The sequence below is a fragment of the Thalassophryne amazonica genome, chromosome 5 (assembly GCF_902500255.1).
Source record: "Thalassophryne amazonica chromosome 5, fThaAma1.1, whole genome shotgun sequence".
NCBI lineage: Eukaryota > Metazoa > Chordata > Actinopteri > Batrachoidiformes > Batrachoididae > Thalassophryne > Thalassophryne amazonica.
Genome location: NC_047107.1, coordinates 130,634,521 through 130,647,801, shown reverse-complemented (window position 1 = coordinate 130,647,801; position 13,281 = coordinate 130,634,521). Strand labels below are relative to the sequence as shown.

Below are 13,281 nucleotides of genomic sequence, written 5' to 3'. Positions count from 1 at the left end.
AACTGAAGGCTTTTTAGGGAACTTTTAGGACAACCTGATAATAATGAATTACAATAGTCCAGCCTAGAGGAAACAAATGCATGAATTAGTTTTTCAGCATCACTCTGAGACAAGACCTTTCTGATTTTAGAGATATTGCGTAAATGCAAAAAGGCAGTCCTACATATTTGTTTAATATGCGCTTTGAATGACATATCCTGATCAAAAATAACTCCAAGATTTCTCACAGTATTACTAGAGATCAGGGAAATGCCATCCAGAGTAACGATCTGGTTAGACACCATGCTTCTAAGATTTGTGGGGCCAAGTACAATAACTTCAGTTTTATCTGAGTTTAAAAGCAGGAAATTAGAGGTCATCCATGTCTTTATGTCTGTAAGACAATCCTGCAGTTTAGCTAATTGGTGCGTATCCTTGGCTTCATGGATAGATAAAGCTGGGTATCATCTGCGTAACAATGAAAATTTAAGCAATACCGTCTAATAATACTGCCCAAGGGAAGCATGTATAAAGTGAATAAAATTGGTCCTAGCACAGAACCTTGTGGAACTCCATAATTAACTTTAGTCTGTGAAGAAGATTCCCCATTTACATGAACAAACTGTAATCTATTAGACAAATATGATTCAAACCACCGCAGCGCAATGCCTTTAATACCTATGACATGCTCTAATCTCTGTAATAAAATTTTATGGTCAACAGTATCAAAAGCAGCACTGAGGTCCAACAGAACAAGCACAGAGATAAGTCCACTGTCCGAAGCCATAAGAAGATCATTTGTAACCTTCACTAATGCTGTTTCTGTACTATGATGAATTCTAAAACCTGACTGAAACTCTTCAAATAGACCATTCCTCTGCAGGTGATCAGTTAGCTGTTTTACAACTACCCTCTCAAGAATCTTTGAGAGAAAAGGAAGGTTGGAGATTGGCCTATAATTAGCTAAGATAGCTGGGTCAAGTGATGGCTTTTTAAGTAATGGTTTAATTACTGCCACCTTAAAGGCCTGTGGTACATAACCAACTAACAAAGATAGATTGATCATATTTAAGATTGAAGCATTAAATAATGGTAGGACTTCCTTGAGCAGCCTGGCAGGAATGGGGTCTAATAAGCATGTTGATGGTTTGGATGAAGTAACTAATGAAAATAACTCAGACAGAACAATCGGAGAGAAAGAGTCTAACCAAATACCGGCATCACTGAAAGCAGCCAAAGATAACGATACATCTTTGGGATGGTTATGAGTAATTTTTTCTCTAATAGTCAAAATTTTGTTAGCAAAGAAAGTCATGAAGTCATTACTAGTTAAAGTTAATGGAATACTCAGCTCAATACAGCTCTGACTCTTTGTCAGCCTGGCTACAGTGCTGAAAAGAAACCTGGGGTTGTTCTTATTTTCTTCAATTAATGATGAGTAGAAAGATGTCCTAGCTTCACGAAGGGCTTTCTTATAGAGCAACAAACTCTTTTTCCAGGCTAAGTGAAGATCTTCTAAATTAGTGAGACGCCATTTCCTCTCCAACTTACGGGTTATCTGCTTTAAGCTACGAGTTTGTGAGTTATACCACGGAGTCAGACACTTCTGATTTAAAGCTCTCTTTTTCAGAGGAGCTACAGCATCCAAAGTTGTCTTCAATGAGGATGTAAAACTATTGACAAGATACTCTAACTCCCTTACAGAGTTTAGGTAGCTACTCTGCTCTGTGTTGGTATATGACATTAGAGAACATAAAGAAGGAATCATATCCTTAAACCTAGTTACAGCGCTTTCTGAAAGACTTCTAGTGTAATGAAACTTATTCCCCACTGCAGGGTAGTCCATCAGGGTAAATGTAAATGTTATTAAAAAATGATCAGACAAAAGGGAGTTTTCAGGGAATACTGTTAAGTCTTCTATTTCCATACCATAAGTCAGAACAAGATCTAAAATATGATTAAAGTGGTGGGTGGACTCATTTACTTTTTGAGCAAAGCCGATAGAGTCTAATAATAGATTAAATGCAGTGTTGAGGCTGTCATTCTCAGCATCTGTGTGGATGTTAAAATCGCCCACTATAATTATCTTATCTGAGCTAAGCACTAAGTCAGACAAAAGGTCTGAAAATTCACAGAGAAACTCACAGTAACGACCAGGTGGACGATAGATAATAACAAATAAAACTGGTTTTTGGGACTTCCAATTTGGATGGACAAGACTAAGAGACAAGCTTTCAAATGAATTAAAGCTCTGTCTAGGTTTTTGATTAATTAATAAGCTGGAATGGAAGATTGCTGCTAATCCTCCGCCCCGGCCCGTGCTACGAGCATTCTGACAGTTAGTGTGACTCGGGGGTGTTGACTCATTTAAACTAACATATTCATCCTGCTGTAACCAAGTTTCTGTTAGGCAGAATAAATCAATACGTTGATCAATTATTATATAATTTACCAACAGGGACTTAGAAGAAAGAGACCTAATGTTTAATAGACCACATTTAACTGTTTTAGTCTGTGGTGCAATTGAAGGTGCTATATTATTTTTTCTTTTTGAATTTTTATGCTTAAATAGATTTTTGCTAGTTATTGGTGGTCTGGGAGCAGGCACCGTCTCTACGGGGATGGGGTAATAGGGGGATGGCAGGGGGAGAGAAGCTGCAGAGAGGTGTATAAGACCACAGCTCTGCCTCCTGGTCCCAACGCTAGACAGTCACAGTTTGGAGGATCCCAAAAAATTGGCCAGATTTCTAGAAATGAGAGCTGCTCCCTCTAAAGTGGGATGGATGCCGTCTCTCCTAACAAGACCAGGTTTTCCCCAGAAGCTTTGCCAATTATCAATGAAGCCCACCTCATTTTTTGGACACCACTCAGACAGCCAGCAATTCAAGGAGAACATGCGGCTAAACATGTCACTCCCGGTCTGATTGGGGAGGGGCCCAGAGAAAACAACAGAGTCCGACATTGTTTTTGCAAAGTTACACACCAATTCAATGTTAATTTTAGTGACCTCCGATTGGCGTAATCGAGTGTCATTACTGCCGACGTGAATTACAATCTTACCAAATTTACGCTTAGCCTTAGCCAGCAATTTCAAATGTCCTTCGATGTCGCCTGCTCTGGCCCCCGGAAGACAATTGACAATGGTTGCTGGTGTCGCTAACTTCACATTTCTCAAAACAGAGTCGCCAATAACCAGAGTTTGATCCTCGGCGAGTGTATCGTCGAGTGGGGAAAAACGGTTAGAGATGTGAACGGGTTGACGGTGTACACGGGGCTTCTGTTTAGGGCTACGCTTCCTCCTCACAGTCACCCAGTCAGCCTGCCTTCCCGACTGCACGGGGTCTGCCAGGGGGGAACTAACGGCGGCTAAGCTACCTTGGTCCGCACCGACTACAGGGGCCTGGCTAGCTGTAGAATTTTCCACGGTGCGGAGCCGAGCCTCCAATTCGCCCAGCCTGGCCTCCAAAGCTACGAATAAGCTGCACTTATTACATGTACCGTTACTGCTAAAAGAGGCCGAGGAATAACTAAACATTTCACACCCAGAGCAGAAAAGTACGGGAGAGACAGGAGAAGCCGCCATGCTAAAACGGCTAAGAGCTAGTAGCTACGCTAAGCTAGCGGATTCCCAAACAGGGAATCCGACACTAGACAGGCTGTGGAGCAGCACAGGTAACGCACGACAACAGTGCTAAAATAAAATAAAAATCCACTAGACAGGCTGTGGAGCAGCACAGGTAACGCACAACAACAGTGCTAAAAAATAAAATAAAATAAAAATAAAAATCCACTGGACAGGCTGTGGAGCAGCACAGGCAACGCACGACAACAGTGCTAAAACAAAATAAAAATCCACTAGACAGGCTGTGGAGCAGCACAGGTAACGCACGACAACAGTGCTAAAATAAAATAAAAATCCACTAGACAGGCTGTGGAGCAGCACAGGTAACGCACAACAACAGTGCTAAAAAATAAAATAAAATAAAAATAAAATCCACTGGACAGGCTGTGGAGCAGCACAGGCAACGCACGACAACAGTGCTAAAACAAAATAAAAATCCACTAGACAGGCTGTGGAGCAGCACAGGTAACGCACAACAACAGTGCTAAAACAAAATAGAAATCCACTAGACAGGCTGTGGAGCAGCACAGGTAACGCACAACAACAGTGCTAAAACAAAATAAAAATCCACTAGACAGGCTGTGGAGCAGCACAGGTAACGCACAACAACAGTGCTAAAACAAAATAAAAATCCACTAGACAGGCTGTGGAGCAGCACAGGTAACGCACAACAACAGTGCTAAAACAAAATAAAAATCCACTAGACAGGCTGTGGAGCAGCACAGGTAACGCACGACAACAGTGCTAAAACAAAATAAAAATCCACTAGACAGGCTGTGGAGCAGCACAGGTAACGCACAACAACAGTGCTAAAACAAAATAAAAATCCACTAGACAGGCTGTGGAGCAGCACAGGTAACGCACAACAACAGTGCTAAAAAATAAAATAAAATAAAAATAAAAATCCACTGGACAGGCTGTGGAGCAGCACAGGCAATGCACGACAACAGTGCTAAAACAAAATAAAAATCCACTAGACAGGCTGTGGAGCAGCACAGGTAACGCACGACAACAGTGCTAAAATAAAATAAAAATCCACTAGACAGGCTGTGGAGCAGCACAGGTAACGCACAACAACAGTGCTAAAAAATAAAATAAAATAAAAATAAAAATCCACTGGACAGGCTGTGGAGCAGCACAGGCAACGCACGACAACAGTGCTAAAACAAAATAAAAATCCACTAGACAGGCTGTGGAGCAGCACAGGTAACGCACAACAACAGTGCTAAAACAAAATAGAAATCCACTAGACAGGCTGTGGAGCAGCACAGGTAACGCACAACAACAGTGCTAAAACAAAATAAAAATCCACTAGACAGGCTGTGGAGCAGCACAGGTAACGCACAACAACAGTGCTAAAACAAAATAAAAATCCACTAGACAGGCTGTGGAGCAGCACAGGTAACGCACGACAACAGTGCTAAAACAAAATAAAAATCCACTAGACAGGCTGTGGAGCAGCACAGGTAACGCACGACAACAGTGCTAAAACAAAATAAAAATCCACTAGACAGGCTGTGGAGCAGCACAGGTAACGCACAACAACAGTGCTAAAACAAAATAAAAATCCACTGGACAGGCTGTGGAGCAGCACAGGTAACGCACAACAACAGTGCTAAAAAATAAAATAAAATAAAAATAAAAATCCACTGGACAGGCTGTGGAGCAGCACAGGCAACGCACGACAACAGTGCTAAAACAAAATAAAAATCCACTAGACAGGCTGTGGAGCAGCACAGGTAACGCACGACAACAGTGCTAAAAAATAAAATAAAATAAAAATAAAAATCCACTGGACAGGCTGTGGAGCAGCACAGGTAACGCACAACAACAGTGCTAAAACAAAATAAAAATCCACTAGACAGGCTGTGGAGCAGCACAGGTAACGCACGACAACAGTGCTAAAACAAAATAAAAATCCACTAGACAGGCTGTGGAGCAGCACAGGTAACGCACAACAACAGTGCTAAAACAAAATAAAATCCACTAGACAGGCTGTGGAGCAGCACAGGTAACGCACAACAACAGTGCTAAAAAATAAAATAAAATAAAAATCCACTGGACAGGCTGTGGAGCAGCACAGGCAATGCACGACAACAGTGCTAAAACAAAATAAAAATCCACTAGACAGGCTGTGGAGCAGCACAGGTAACGCACGACAACAGTGCTAAAATAAAATAAAAATCCACTAGACAGGCTGTGGAGCAGCACAGGTAACGCACAACAACAGTGCTAAAAAATAAAATAAAATAAAAATAAAAATCCACTGGACAGGCTGTGGAGCAGCACAGGCAACGCACGACAACAGTGCTAAAACAAAATAAAAATCCACTAGACAGGCTGTGGAGCAGCACAGGTAACGCACAACAACAGTGCTAAAACAAAATAGAAATCCACTAGACAGGCTGTGGAGCAGCACAGGTAACGCACAACAACAGTGCTAAAACAAAATAAAAATCCACTAGACAGGCTGTGGAGCAGCACAGGTAACGCACAACAACAGTGCTAAAACAAAATAAAAATCCACTAGACAGGCTGTGGAGCAGCACAGGTAACGCACGACAACAGTGCTAAAACAAAATAAAAATCCACTAGACAGGCTGTGGAGCAGCACAGGTAACGCACGACAACAGTGCTAAAACAAAATAAAAATCCACTAGACAGGCTGTGGAGCAGCACAGGTAACGCACAACAACAGTGCTAAAACAAAATAAAAATCCACTGGACAGGCTGTGGAGCAGCACAGGTAACGCACAACAACAGTGCTAAAAAATAAAATAAAATAAAAATAAAAATCCACTGGACAGGCTGTGGAGCAGCACAGGCAACGCACGACAACAGTGCTAAAACAAAATAAAAATCCACTAGACAGGCTGTGGAGCAGCACAGGTAACGCACAACAACAGTGCTAAAACAAAATAGAAATCCACTAGACAGGCTGTGGAGCAGCACAGGTAACGCACAACAACAGTGCTAAAACAAAATAAAAATCCACTAGACAGGCTGTGGAGCAGCACAGGTAACGCACAACAACAGTGCTAAAACAAAATAAAAATCCACTAGACAGGCTGTGGAGCAGCACAGGTAACGCACAACAACAGTGCTAAAACAAAATAAAAATCCACTAGACAGGCTGTGGAGCAGCACAGGTAACGCACAACAACAGTGCTAAAACAAAATAAAAATCCACTAGACAGGCTGTGGAGCAGCACAGGTAACGCACAACAACAGTGCTAAAACAAAATAAAAATCCACTAGACAGGCTGTGGAGCAGCACAGGTAACGCACAACAACAGTGCTAAAACAAAATAAAAATCCACTAGACAGGCTGTGGAGCAGCACAGGTAACGCACAACAACAGTGCTAAAACAAAATAAAAATCCACTGGACAGGCTGTGGAGCAGCACAGGTAACGCACAACAACAGTGCTAAAACAAAATAAAAATCCACTGGACAGGCTGTGGAGCAGCACAGGTAACGCACAACAACAGTGCTAAAAAATAAAATAAAATAAAAATAAAAATCCACTGGACAGGCTGTGGAGCAGCACAGGCAACGCACGACAACAGTGCTAAAACAAAATAAAAATCCACTAGACAGGCTGTGGAGCAGCACAGGTAACGCACGACAACAGCGCTAAATCAAAATCCACTGGACAGGCTGTGGGGCAGCACAGGTAACGCACGACAACAGCGCCCAAAAAAATAAAATCAAAATCAAAATCCACTGGACAGGCTGTGGAGCAGCACAGGTAACGCACGACAACAGTGGTAAAAAATAAAATAAAAATCCACTGGACAGGCTGTGGAGCAGCACAGGTAACGCACGACAACAGTGCTAAAAAATAAAATAAAAATCCACTGGACAGGCTGTGGAGCAGCACAGGTAACGCACGACAACAGTGATAAAAAATAAATAAATAAATAAATAAATAAAATAAAATAATAAAATAAAAATCCACTGGACAGGCTGCGGAGCAGCACAGGTAACACACGACAACAGTGGTAAAAAATAAAATAAAAATCCACTAGACAGGCTGTGGAGCAGCACAGGTAACACACGACAACAGTGCCAAAAAAAATAAAATCAAAATCAAAATCCACTGGACAGGCTGTGGAGCAGCACAGGCAACGCACGACAACAGTGCTAAAACAAAATAAAAATCCACTAGACAGGCTGTGGAGCAGCACAGGTAACGCACGACAACAGTGCTAAAATAAAATAAAAATCCACTAGACAGGCTGTGGAGCAGCACAGGTAACGCACAACAACAGTGCTAAAAAATAAAATAAAAATAAAAATCCACTGGACAGGCTGTGGAGCAGCACAGGTAACGCACAACAACAGTGCTAAAAAATAAAATAAAAATAAAAATCCACTGGACAGGCTGTGGAGCAGCACAGGCAACGCACGACAACAGTGCTAAAACAAAATAAAAATCCACTAGACAGGCTGTGGAGCAGCACAGGTAACGCACGACAACAGCGCTAAATAAAAATCCACTGGACAGGCTGTGGAGCAGCACAGGTAACGCACGACAACAGCGCCCAAAAAAATAAAATAAAAATCAAAATCCACTGGACAGGCTGTGGAGCAGCACAGGTAACGCACGACAACAGTGCTAAAAAATAAAATAAAAATCCACTGGACAGGCTGTGGAGCAGCACAGGTAACACACGACAACAGTGGTAAAAAATAAAATAAAAATCCACTGGACAGGCTGTGGAGCAGCACAGGTAACGCACGACAACAGTGCTAAAAAAAAAAAATAAAATAATAAAATAAAAATCCACTGGACAGGCTGCGGAGCAGCACAGGTAACACACGACAACAGTGGTAAAAAATAAAATAAAAATCCACTGGACAGGCTGTGGAGCAGCACAGGTAACACACGACAACAGTGCCAAAAAACAAAACAAAAATCCACTGAACAGGCTGTGGAGCAGCACAGGTAACACACGACAACAGTGGTAAAAAATAAAATAAAAATCCACTGGACAGGCTGTGGAACAGCACAGGTAACGCACGACAACAGTGCTAAAAAATAAAATAAAAATCCACTGAACAGGCTGTGGAGCAGCACAGGTAACACACGACAACAGTGCTAAAAATAAAATAAAAATCCACTGGACAGGCTGTGGAGCAGCACAGGTAACGCACGACAACAGTGCTAAAATAAAATAAAAATCCACTGAACAGGCTGTGGAGCAGCACAGGTAACACACGACAACAGTGCTAAAAATAAAATAAAAATCCACTGAACAGGCTGTGGAGCAGCACAGGTAACACACGACAACAGTGCTAAAAAATAAAATAAAAATCCACTGGACAGGCTGTGGAGCAGCACAGGTAACGCACGACAACAGTGCTAAAATAAAATAAAAATCCACTGGACAGGCTGTGGAGCAGCACAGGTAACGCACGACAACAGTGCTAAAAAATAAAATAAAAATCCACTGGACAGGCTGTGGAGCAGCACAGGTAACGCACGACAACAGTGCTAAAAAATAAAATAAAAATCCACTGGACAGGCTGTGGAGCAGCACAGGTAACGCACGACAACAGTGCTAAAATAAAATAAAAATCCACTGGACAGGCTGTGGAGCAGCACAGGTAACACACGACAACAGTGCTAAAATAAAATAAAATCCACTGGACAGGCTGTGGAGCAGCACAGGTAACACACGACAACAGTGCTAAAAAATAAAATAAAAATCCACTGGACAGGCTGTGGAGCAGCACAGGTAACGGACGACAACAGTGCTAAAATAAAATAAAAATCCACTGGACAGGCTGTGGAGCAGCACAGGTAACGCACGACAACAGTGCTAAAATAAAATAAAAATCCACTGGACAGGCTGTGGAGCAGCACAGGTAACACACGACAACAGTGCTAAAAAATAAAATAAAAATCCACTGGACAGGCTGTGGAGCAGCACAGGTAACACACGACAACAGTGCTAAAAAATAAAATAAAAATCCACTGGACAGGCTGTGGAGCAGCACAGGTAACGCACGACAACAGTGCTAAAATAAAATAAAAATCCACTAGACAGGCTGTGGAGCAGCACGACAACAGTGCTAAAAAATAAAATAAAAATAAAAATGAAAGCGTTAGCAAGCTAGTTAGCTTGCCAACGCTGATGAAGGTTAGCTGATAAAAGAGCTCCGTCGCGATGCTTCGACCGTTAGAGGTCTTCTTTAGGCGTTGGAGCACGGTGAAAAAGTAAAAAAAAGTAAAAAAAGTCTTGAGAAAGACTGTTAATTCAAAGAACTCAAACAGCTCAGTTCAAACAGCTAACAGATACAGCAGAACACCGCTGTGCTCCGGAACCAGAAAAAAGTCCACCCTCCACCACAATCCGGGACATCTATATATATATATATATATATATATATATATATATATATATATATATATATATATATATATATATATATATATATATATATATATATATATATATATATATACACACACACACACACACACACGAGGTCTGTTAGAAAAGTATCGGACCTTTTTATTTTTTTCAAAAACCATATGGATTTGAATCACGTGTGATTGCATCAGCCAAGCTTGAACCTTCGTGCGTATGCGTGAGTTTTTTCACGCCTGTCGGTTGCGTCATTCGCCTGTGAGCAGGCTTTGTGTGAGCACTGGTCCACCCTCTCGTCATTTTTTTATTGCGAATAAATGAACGATTTGGAGCTTTGCTGCATCAATTTTTTTCCAGAAACTGTGAGAGACCTCCAGGTGGACACCATTCGGAAAATTAATATGGCTTTCAGGGACGATTTTATGGGGATTACACAGATTAAGGAGTGTTACTGCCTGTTTAAAGACCGCCAACTGCTGAGAGCGCACCGCGCTCCAAGCGCCAATCGACAGGCTCAAATCCCGCTGAAACAACCAGATCATTTCCAACGTGAAGGCTTTGTTGATCCGGGGCGTCGTCTGACTTTCACAAAAAGGCAGAAGTCGTGGACATCAGCACTTTTTCGGCACATTCCACTGTTACAGGAGTTTTTTTCATGGAAAGAAAAGCAGAGGGACGCGGCACAAAACCACCTCCGTGTTGGTCTCACAGGACGGCTTTTAGGTGGATTTCAGACGGCTTCCGGTTGCTTTTCAGTCGTGTGACTATCCGAGAAATTGTGCGAAATTGTGAAAATGAGCTGGACATGCCACAACATGTCCTGTGAGGCTTCATCACGGCGCTGCTTTGCGACATGCGCCTCCACCGTGACGCGAATTTCTCCGCACATCTGTCTCAATGCGCCGAAAAACTGCTGATGTCCACGTCTTCCGCAATTCCTGTGCTAGTCAGAGGATGTCCCGGATCAAGACAGCGTCCAGTTTAGAAATGAACAGCACATTCCACTGTTACAGGAGTTTTTCTCATGGAAAGAGGAGCGGAGTTCCACGCGTCGCAGTGGAGCTGCATGGCACAAAGCAACACCGTGATGAAGCCTCACAGGACATGTTGGGGCATGTCCAGCTCATGCTCAATTTCTCGGATATTCACACGAATGAAAAGCAACCGGAAGCTGTCTGAAAGCCATCTCAAAGCCGTCCTGTGAGACCAACACGGAGGTGGGTTTGTGCCGCACCATGAGTGGCACGGTGGCGCGTCCCTCCCCTTTTCTTTCCATGAAAAAAAACTCCTGTAACAGTGGAATGTGTCGAAAAAGTGCTGATGTCCACGACTTCTGCCTTTTTGTGAAAGTCAGACAACGTCCCGGATCAACAAAGCCTTCACATTGGAAATGATCTGGTTGTTTCAGCGGGGTGTCAGCCTGTGGATCGGCGCTCGGAGCGCGCCGCGCTCTCAGACGCTGTGGGCGGTCTTTAAACCGGCTGGAGCACTCCTTAATCTGTGTAATCCCCATAAAATCATCGCTGAAAGCCATCTGAATTTTCCGAATGGTGTCCACCTGGAGGTCTCTCAGTTTCTGGAAAAAATTGATGCAGCAAAGCTCCAAATCCTTCAGACATTTATTCGCAATAAAAAAATGACGAGAGGGTGGACCAGTGCTCACACAAAGCCTGCTCACAGGCAAATGACGCAACCGACAGGCGTGAAAAAACTCACGCATGCGCACGAAGGTTCAAGCTTGGCTGATGCAATCATATGTGATTCAAATCCATATGGTTTTTGAAAGAAATAAAAAGGTCCGATACTTTTCTAACAGACCTCGTATGTGTGTATAGACATAAATCTATTTAAACATTTTTGTTTCCATATCTGTATGCATGTGAACGCATCTTAACGAAAAGAACTTAGGCGTTGAGTTATAATCTCAGTATATTGATATTAAATTGCGACATAACGACTTTAAAATAGACATTTGTTTTACATAATTGGGTGATTCTTAGACTATGGGCACTTATGTCCTTTGATCATATTGTACGAAAAACAGAAAAAAGGGGAAATTTCACACTTTTATAGTTATCTTTACAATGAAAGTGTGTTGAGAAATTTGTTCTAGTAGTCTATGATGACATATTTTTACCTTTTTTCAGCATCACTATATGCAAATATTGCTGTTTTGTGCTTGTCCCACACCCAGACTTTTGATCTTCAATGATAAAAATGAATGGTAAAGAAACGTTTTTTCTAATGTTTTAAAATATCTCTGAATAAAATATCAGTAAAATAATCAAACCATAATTGGGGTATTCAATGTCATACAAGTGTTGTGATTTTTTTTTTTAAACAAAATGTAGTTGTCCCACACTACTGCCGTAATTTCCACCACAACACTGTAATGTCCCTTTAAACAGTTTGTATGAAAGATTGTTTGGGTAGTTTCTATGGAGATAAACAGTGACATCAGAGCACATGTATATAGCGCCAAATCACAACAAACAGTTGCCCCAAGGCGCTTTATATTGTAAAGCAATGGTGTGGTGGAAATTACATTTACAAGGCCAATAGTGCCCGTAGTTAAAGAATCACCCAATTACATTAAGATTCTTGTACAGTTCATTTTAGTATTGGAGAATTTGTTTTGTATTTGTTGCAGTTGATGCTGAAGCACTGGCTGCCTTTTTTCTCCTCATTTCTCTTCCGTTTAACTGGCTCAAGGTCTCTCTCCACCTTTAGTAATGGCCGCCCTGCGGCACGCCGCTAGTCACGTGACGCCCATTCAGTCTCTATTTCCATGTCGCTACTCTCAATTAAGGGACTCTACATCACAGAGCCCCGCCCCCAACTGATGACGAGGAGGCGGGGCTGATATCTGCTGAAACACGAACAAAATAACGAAAGTATCTGATACAGAAACAAGAACTTTACACACAAGATCACGGACCTAAAACTAAACTGATCCGGATACCATAAAATAAAACAAACCTTCAGGGTTAAAGACGGAGTCCAGCAGGTGTCGCTGTCGGTGGTTCTCCTCTTTGGAACGACAAAGTTCCTCCTCGTACTCTGCTATGGTTCTTTCAAACAGCCCAAATATCTCTTCAGCAGCCGCAGTTAGTCGCTGCTTCACCAACGCTCTCAGCATTTGGACTTTAGACATTTTCACACAACGATACCAACTTTTTCTAAAACAAACTCCGTCACAAAAAAACAAAAGAACCACAGAGTCACAGACACGAACACTGCTGCTCACAGCTAGCAAGCTAAGCTAAGGGCCGGAAACAGAGGCGACTTCAAAGTAAGAGG

General features: G+C 42.1%; 1 protein-coding gene across 1 annotated transcript in view; it reads right to left on the bottom strand.

Annotated features, from left to right (window-relative positions):
• The window catches only part of LOC117511360 (zinc finger protein 501-like), a 29,414-nt gene extending 16,133 nt beyond the window's left edge, over positions 1-13,281 (bottom strand). The window contains exon 1 of the mRNA XM_034171398.1: positions 12,961-13,281. Coding sequence (XP_034027289.1) covers positions 12,961-13,135 — 175 coding nt within the window. The 5' untranslated portion in view covers positions 13,136-13,281. The remainder of the gene's footprint in view (positions 1-12,960) is intronic.